Source organism: Cavia porcellus, unplaced genomic scaffold (genome assembly GCF_034190915.1).
Source record: "Cavia porcellus strain 051 isolate PalLab524CR breed Dunkin Hartley unplaced genomic scaffold, mCavPor4.1 scaffold_14, whole genome shotgun sequence".
In the NCBI taxonomy this organism is placed as follows: domain Eukaryota; kingdom Metazoa; phylum Chordata; class Mammalia; order Rodentia; family Caviidae; genus Cavia; species Cavia porcellus.
This window is the reverse complement of record NW_026947497.1, coordinates 17,125,178-17,133,598: the sequence shown is the minus strand read 5'-3', so window position 1 is coordinate 17,133,598 and position 8,421 is coordinate 17,125,178. Positions and strand designations below refer to the sequence as shown.

At 38.8% G+C, this 8,421-nt stretch overlaps 1 protein-coding gene across 2 annotated transcripts in view; it reads right to left on the bottom strand.

Annotated features, from left to right (window-relative positions):
* Positions 1–618: 618 nt before the first annotated feature.
* Positions 619–8,421, bottom strand: part of Myoz2 (myozenin 2) — a 40,310-nt gene continuing 32,507 nt past the window's right edge. For both annotated transcript variants that reach the window (XM_003476818.3, XM_013140798.2), the window contains one exon: positions 619–1,049. In XM_003476818.3, coding sequence (XP_003476866.1) covers positions 815–1,049 — 235 coding nt within the window. In that variant the 3' untranslated portion in view covers positions 619–814. The remainder of the gene's footprint in view (positions 1,050–8,421) is intronic.

The window sequence follows — 8,421 nt, the reverse complement described above, 5'->3', positions numbered from 1 at the left end:
AAAGTACATTTGTAAAGTTGAACCTAATCCCTAAAATGCACTGGAAAATGTGAAACAAATTGTAAGTATACATTGCTCATTAAAACTACACTAGTATGAGATGTTTTTAGTAACCATCTCTGTCTGTCTCTCTGTCTCTATCTCTCTGTCTCTGTCTGTCTGTCTGTCTCTCTCTGACTTAATACTGATGAATTTAATAACCCAGCTGAACTCTGGGGAGTGTCACCCATAATAATTACCTAATGTTTCAAAGTATGTCAAGAATTCAGAGTGTTCAGAATTTTAAGAATGACTAACAGAATGTCTTCATGGAGACACACTATTTTATCATGGTCACCAGAAAGGAAGCATCCAGCCCTTTTCTGCATCAGCAACATCTATACATCATCTTCTGTAGCTTGTATCCTTTTCATAAAGTGCTGAGTGAGTTTGCATACCCTACACTGTGTTTTCATTCTAGATTCTATGTGGAAAATATTCTGGAAGACTCATATTTTAAGTGAAAGAAAAATGAAAACATTTGTTGTTACTTTTTCACCTGAATTTTCACCATGCAAAGGCAGGATTGCTTCAACCAGGTACAGATAAGATTGTGAATGAAAACAAGTAAGCTAGGAGTTTTCTTTAAATATAATTTTTAATTTTTCATGAGTGTTTGATCTGAGGTTTAAATTAAAGGCCATAAAAGGAAAATTATTTAAATGCTAGTAAGTTACAACTATTAGTGAAGAATGTAAGTGGCTTTGCCAGTATGTAGAACAATAAAACAGCATCGTTTATATTTCAGAGATTTTTGTGATGAACAACTTTCCTCTCACAGGTCTTCAGTTTCTGGGACCGTGGTGTCCTCTGTAGGTTTCGCTGTTATCACTATAGGGATATTCTCTGAGATCCACCCTTTAGGAGTCCTATTAAAGGACCGTCTGCCAGACAGAGGATTGGCAAAGGCTATGAACCTGGGATCTGTTAGCAGTAGCAGCTCAAAATCTGGAACTTTGAATTTAACCATTTTTGATGCTTTTTCGAAGCCTCCAAATGGGGTGGCCACTCTGTGGAAAATGAAAAAGCAAAGTATTAACATTAAAATTTATTTTCCAGGGACTACAAAATAATTTAATCGATAATGTTATGGACATACTATTGTGCACTTACATTTGTAATATATTTTTGAGTCTTTGGTCTCTGAGGAAAGCATTACTGTGCCCTTATGACAAAATAGGTATTTCATAACAAACTACTGTAAAACATCTTTGTTTTTATTGTTCAGTTTGGGCTGAAGTATTCTATTCCTTGCACTCTAAGGCATATTTTGCCTCTATACTTTTGTTAACAAAGTTGTAGATAGTTCCTGTCTGTGGTCTTTCAATTCTGTCTTCCTATCTCAGCACACACTTCCTCAGCCAAATTCCTGTAGCATGACTTGTTTTCCATCAGTCATTCAGTGTTTAGCATACAGTAATTTATTTTCAGGTCGCCCCCCACTTCCCATGCTGGGAATCAAACCCAATACTTTGCAGATAAATACTAGGCAAGAGCTCTTCTACTGAGCTACACCCTCAGCCCATCAGTTCTTTCCTTTTTGAGAATATAGTTTGGCTAAGTTCACCTGTGAATCATAAACTCTTTGAGGGCCAGACCTATGTATTTTGCATCTTTCTGTTTTCACCCCTAAAGTTTCAAAATTTATCCATTTGTCTTCTGAATAAAATTCAGTGTCCTTCTCTTGGCAATCAAGATTCCACACATGCGAGAGGAGGAGCTGGGCAGATCTGGGGTGCCCTCACCGGCCTCTCTGCGTGTCTGGAGGACTCTGGATATCTGCGCCCAGACTGCTGGAGTTCCCCCAGGCTTCCAGGTGCAGTGAAGGAGAGAGGTGGGTTTGAAGCTTCCACATCAGCCTCCCCATTCCGGTTTCACTTGGAGACCTGCTGAGCTCCCGATAGGTGGGCTGGCCCACACTACCAGCCTAGCCCAGCCTGTTTAGCTGCCGCGCCTGGCCATAGGTCTGCAGAGGAGGAGCTGGGCAGATCTGGGGTGCCCTCACCGGCCTCTCTGCGTGTCTGGAGGACTCTGGATATCTGCGCCCAGACTGCTGGAGTTCCCCCAGGCTTCCAGGTGCAGTGAAGGAGAGAGGTGGGTTTGAGGCTTCCACATCAGCCTCCCCATTCCGGTTTCACTTGGAGACCTGCTGAGCTCCCGATAGGTGGGCTGGCCCACACTACCAGCCTAGCCCAGCCTGTTTAGCTGCCGCGCCTGGCCATAGGTCTGCAGAGGAGGAGCTGGGCAGATCTGGGGTGCCCTCACCAGCCTCTCTGCGTGTCTGGAGGACTCTGGATATCTGCGCCCAGACTGCTGGAGTTCTCCCAGGCTTCCAGGTGCAGTGAAGGGGAAAGGTGGGTTTGAGGCTTCCACATCAGCCTCCCCATTCCAGTTACACTTGGAGAATTGCTAAGCTACCGACGGGTGGGCGGGCCCACACTATCAGCCTAGCCCAGCCTGTTTAGCTGCCCCGCCTGGCCATTGGACTGCAGAGGGGGAGCTGGGCAGATTTGGGGTGCCTGCATCGGCCTCTCCATGTGTCTGGAGGACTGTGGATATCTCTGCAACCAGGGAGGGTCCACAGGTTCCTGAAGCGCTGTGGCCTGTGGTGAGTACCCTAACCCGGCTGCGATTGAAGAACTGTGGAGCTTCCAAGGGGCAGGTGGGCGCACAGTGTCCCTGAGGCCCAGCTTGTCTGGAACTGCGGAGTTCTGAGCAGGCAGAGGAGGGCCACTGGTTCTGTAGGCCCAATGGCTTGGGGTAGCGCGGCGCTAGAGTCTCAGTAGCTCCAAACATAGAAGGGGATTTTCAACAGATCCTGAGGAAGCTTTCAAATAACACTTGAAACACAGAAATATAGGAAAATGACAAAACGAAAGACCAAATTACAACCTCAAACCTCCAGCCCATCTCAAGAAACCCTAGGAGCGATGTATATAGAAGAAAATATATCCCATCCACCTCATATATCGGACACAATAGCCACTGAAATTGACAAGCAACTCCAGGAAGCTTTAAAGAAATTCAAACTCGAAATAATATCCCAGATAAAAGAAGAAATGATAAAAGAAATGAAAGAGATTCTAAATATATCTAAAGAAAACACAGATAAAAAAATGGAGGAACTAAACAAAAAGATAGAATCCCTAGACGAGCAATATAAGAAACAAACAGAATACATAATGCAGATGCACAGAGATATACAGGAAATAAAAAACTCCACTGAAAGTTGTAAAAACTGCCTTAATGAAAGTGAAGATAGAATTTCAGACCTTGAAGACAGGATTGCAGCTAGTGAACAGGAAAGGAAAGATCTTTTGAAAATAACAAGGAATCAGGAAACAACAATTCAACAACTGCAAGACGATGCAAAGAAGAATAACATAAGAATGATAGGGATTAATGAAAGAGAGGGAGACAACATGAAGGATGTCAGGAGGATATTTAGAGAAGTAATAGCTGAAAATTTCCCAAGCATGAGATCAGAAACTGACATCAGGATCAGTGAAGCATATAGAACTCCAAACAGTCATAACCAAAATAAAACTACACCCAGACATATAATAATCACCATCCCAGAAATCCAACACAAGAATAGATTATTAAAAGCTGTCAGAGAGAAAAGACAGATCACTTATAAAGGAAAACCTATCAGAATCACAGCAGACTTCTCAGCACAAACGACAAAGTCAAGAAGAGCATGGAGTGAAGTATTCCAGATCCTAAAGCAAAATGATTTCCAACCAAGACTGATATATCCTGCAAAACTATCATTCAAAATAGATGGTGCAATACGATACTTCCATGACAAAGAACAGCTGAAGAACTTCATGAACACCAAACCAACCCTGCAAAAAATATTGAAAGACAGTTTAGATACACAAAGGAAAAAAGCACTAAGCAAAGCAAATAATTAAACAGAACAGAAAGATAAAGATGCAACAGCAGAGAGATAACATTCCTACAATTAACCAGCATTTAACAGTAATAACCATTAATGTAAATGGTCTCAATGCACCAATCAAAAGAAACAGACTAGCAGAATGGATCAAGAAACAAAATCCAACCATATGCTGTTTACAGGAAACCCATCTAACCCAGAAAGATACTCACAGACTGAAAGTCAAAGGATGGAAAACAATTCTTCATGCAGCAGGAATCCAAAAAAAGGCAGGAGTAGCCATTCTGTTTGCAGACAACGTGAACTTTAAACCAACAATGACCATAAAGGACAAAGAAGGTCACTACATACTCGTAAGGGGAAAACTCCAAGAGGAAGAGATAACTATCTTAAATATATACGCACCAAACTCCAGAGCACCCAGTTATATAAAACAATTATTAACAGAAATGAAAACTCAAATTATCAGTAACACAATTGTAACAGGAGACCTTAATACACCACTGACACCAAGGGACAGATCAACCAGACAGAAAATGAGCAAAGAAATAACAGAACTGAATCACACCTGTGAACAAATGGGTTTGATAGACATATACAGAATGTTCCACCCAACAACATCAGAATACACATTCTTCTCAGCAGTACATGGATCATTTTCTAAAATAGACCATATATTAGCTCACAGAACATATTTAAGCAAATGCAAAAGAGTTGAAATCATCCCTTGCATATTATCGGATCATAGCGCTCTGAAATTAGAAATTAATGACAAAGGATACTGCAAAAATTCCGCAAACACATGGAAACTAAATAACACACTCTTGAGTAATCAGTGGGTCACAGAAGAAATTAAAGAAGAAATTAAACAATACCTAAAAGAAAATGAAAATGCAGATACAACTTACCGGAATCTGTGGGATGCAATGAAAGCCGTTCTGAGAGGAAAATTTATTGCACTGAGTTCCCACATCAGGAAAACAGAACGAATACAAATAAATAACTTGATGCTACACCTCAAACAGCTAGAAAAAGAAGAGCAAGTCAAGCCCAAAGCCAAAAGAAGAGAGGAAATTATAAAAATCAGAGCAGAAATCAATGCAATAGAGACTAAGAAAACAATCCAAAGAATCAATGAATCAAAGAGTTGGTTCTTTGAAAGAATAAATAAAATCAATAAGCCCCTAGCCAACCTTATTAAAAAAAGGAAAGAAAAAGCTCAAATTCATGCAATAAGAAATGAAAAAGGAGAAATCACTACAGACCCAATAGAAATACAGAGGATCATCAACACCTATTTCGAAAACCTCTACTCTCAAAAGTTTGATAACACAGAAGAAATAGACAGATTCTTAGAAGCATATGAAGTACCAAAGCTAGATCAAGAGGATATAAAACTGTTGAATAACCCAATCTCTGCTAATGAAATTGAAAATGTAATTGGGTCCTTGCCCACCAAGAAGAGCCCAGGCCCAGATGGATTCACTGCAGAATTCTACAAGAAATATAAAGAAGACCTAATGCCGACACTCCTCAAACTATTCAGTGAAATTGAAAGGGAAGCAATCCTTCCTAAGTCATTCCTGGAAGCAAATATTACTCTAGTGCCAAAACCTGAGAAAGACCCAACTATAAAAGAGAACTATAGACCGATCTCCCTAATGAACACAGATGCAAAAATCCTCAATAAAATATTGGCAAATAGGATCCAGCAAATCATCAAGAAGATTATACACCATGACCAAGTGGGATTCATCCCAGGAATGCAAGGATGGTTCAACATACGCAAATCAATAAATGTAATCCACCATATCAATAAAGCCAAAAATAAGAATCACATGATCATTTCTATAGATGCAGAAAAAGCCTTCGATAAGGTCCAACACTTATTCATGATAAGAACTTTACAGAAAATTGGAATAAACGGTCTTTACCTCAATATAATAAAGGCCATTTATGACAAACCAACAGCCAGCATCATACTAAATGGCCAAAAATTAAAAGCCTTTACTTTAAAATCGGGTACAAGACAAGGATGTCCTTTATCGCCACTCCTATTTAATATAGTACTGGAAGTACTAGCCAGAGCAATTAGGCAAGAAAGAGAAATAAAAGGGGTAAAGATAGGAAAAGAAGAAGTTAAATTATCACTGTTTGCAGATGACATGATACTCTACATAGAAGACCCCCTAAACTCCATTGAAATACTCTTAGATACAATAAATAAATTCAGTAATGTGGCTGGATACAAAATCAATACTCAGAAATCAATAGCATTCCTATACACGAACAACAAAATTACAGAGAGGGAAATAAGAGAAACTGGACTATTCACATTAGCAAGCAAAAAAATGAAATATTTAGGAATTACTCTTACGAAAGAAGTGAAAGACTTATACAGTGAAAATTATAATACACTGAAAAAGGAAATTGAAGATGATCTCAGAAAATGGAAAGACATCCCTTGCTCATGGATAGGAAGAACAAACATTGTGAAAATGGCCATTCTCCCAAAACTGTTATACAGATTCAATGCAATCCCAATAGAAATACCATCAACATACCTTATAGATCTAGAGAAATCACTCCTAAATTTCATCTGGAACCAGAAGAGACCTAGAATCGCAAAGGCAATTCTAAGCAGCAAAGACAAAGCAGGAGGCATCACAATCCCTGACTTGAAGTTATACTACAAAGCAACAGTAGTAAAATTAACATGGTATTGGAATCAAAACAGAGCCGAAGATCAGTGGAATAGATTAGAAGATACAACCACAACTACGAACACACTCAACCACCTTATTTTTGATAAAGGAGCCAAGCAGGTTCACTGGAAGAACGACAGTCTCTTTAATAAATGGTGCTGGAAAAACTGGCTCTCCATTTGCCGAAAACTAAAGCTAGACCCATGTCTATCACCATGTACTAAATTAAAATCTAAATGGGTCAAAGATCTGAATATTAAAACAGAAACACTAAATCTATTGGAAGACAAATTAGGTAGAAACCTTGGAGACATAGGAGTAGGTAAAGAATTCATGAACAGGACTCAAACCGCACGGGAAATACTTCCCAGAATCAATAACTGGGACCACTTCTTATTAAAAAGTTTCTGCATGTCAAAAGAAATCTCCAGCATAGTGAAAAGAAAACCCACAAACTGGGAAAAGATTTTAGTGAACTCTCTCTCAGACAAGGGCCTCTTGTCTAAAACATATAAAGAATTAAAGAAACTCAGACCTCCAAAATTCAAAGATCCAATCCAAAAATGGGCATCTGAGATGAATACGCAATTCTCAGATGAAGAAATGCAAATGGCAAATAAATACATGAAAAAATGCTCATCATCATTGGTCATTAGAGAAATGCAAATTAAAACCACACTGAGATACCATCTCACTCCTGAAAGAATGGCCAGGATCAAGAAAACCGACAACAAATGCTGGAGAGGCTGTGGGGAAAAAGGAACTCTCCTGCACTGCTGGTGGGAGTGTAGACTGGTACAGCCTTTGTGGAGATCTGTCTGGAGATTTCTCAAAAAGTTGGGACTGGAAATCCCATTTATTCCAGCTATTCCACTTCTAGGCATATTCCCAGAAGAACTGAAAGCATCATACCACAGTGACATATGTGCACCTATGTTTATAGCAGCACAATTTGTAATCGCCAGATCTTGGAAAGTGTCCATCAACTGAGGAATGGATAAAAAAGTTGTGGTATTTCTATACAATGGAGTATTATTCAGCTATAAAGAAGGATCACATTGAGATATTTATCAATAAATGGGCGCAGCTTGAGACCATACTCATTAGTGAAATAAATCAATCTCGCATGTGTGAATACCGAATAGTTTCCCTAATGTAAATAATGATTCAAATATATAAAAATATGTGGTAATCATGATTCCCCATTAGGTGGCCTTGAAGCCTTATAAAGTTTTCACTCATTAATTAGAAAGGCTTTATTCTGGGCTTCTTGATATGAAAATATTTGAAGCTAGAGTATATGAAGTTTTATCCAAATATTTCAAGGAAAAAGACACTATGGTAACTACTATTAAGTCAGGTTATAAGGTGGTGAAGTACTAGGTTGTTGAAACAGTCATGCTGTGACCTCTATTGTTATATTGTTATGTCCTGTTTTATCTCAATCTCCCCCTTATTGTTTCAAAAAAATTATTTAGTCATTTCTTATGTTTGTCTTAATTAAAGAAAAAATTCAAAAAAATTAGGATATATAAATAGTAACTCTTTTTGATTTCCTATTAACTTGTTTTGAAGTCCTGTAGTACTCCCATGATCTTGTTTTGACTGATTAGACTCTGTTCCATTCTATATGATAGTATCAAGTTTGAAGACATAGGCAACTACTTAGAAGACAATAAGATTCACTAAGATACCCATTCTGGTTTGACTATTGTCTTCTTTGGAAGTCCTGTAATGTTTACAATGCCTAAGTTGTATTGGTCTTGTTCTCTACTG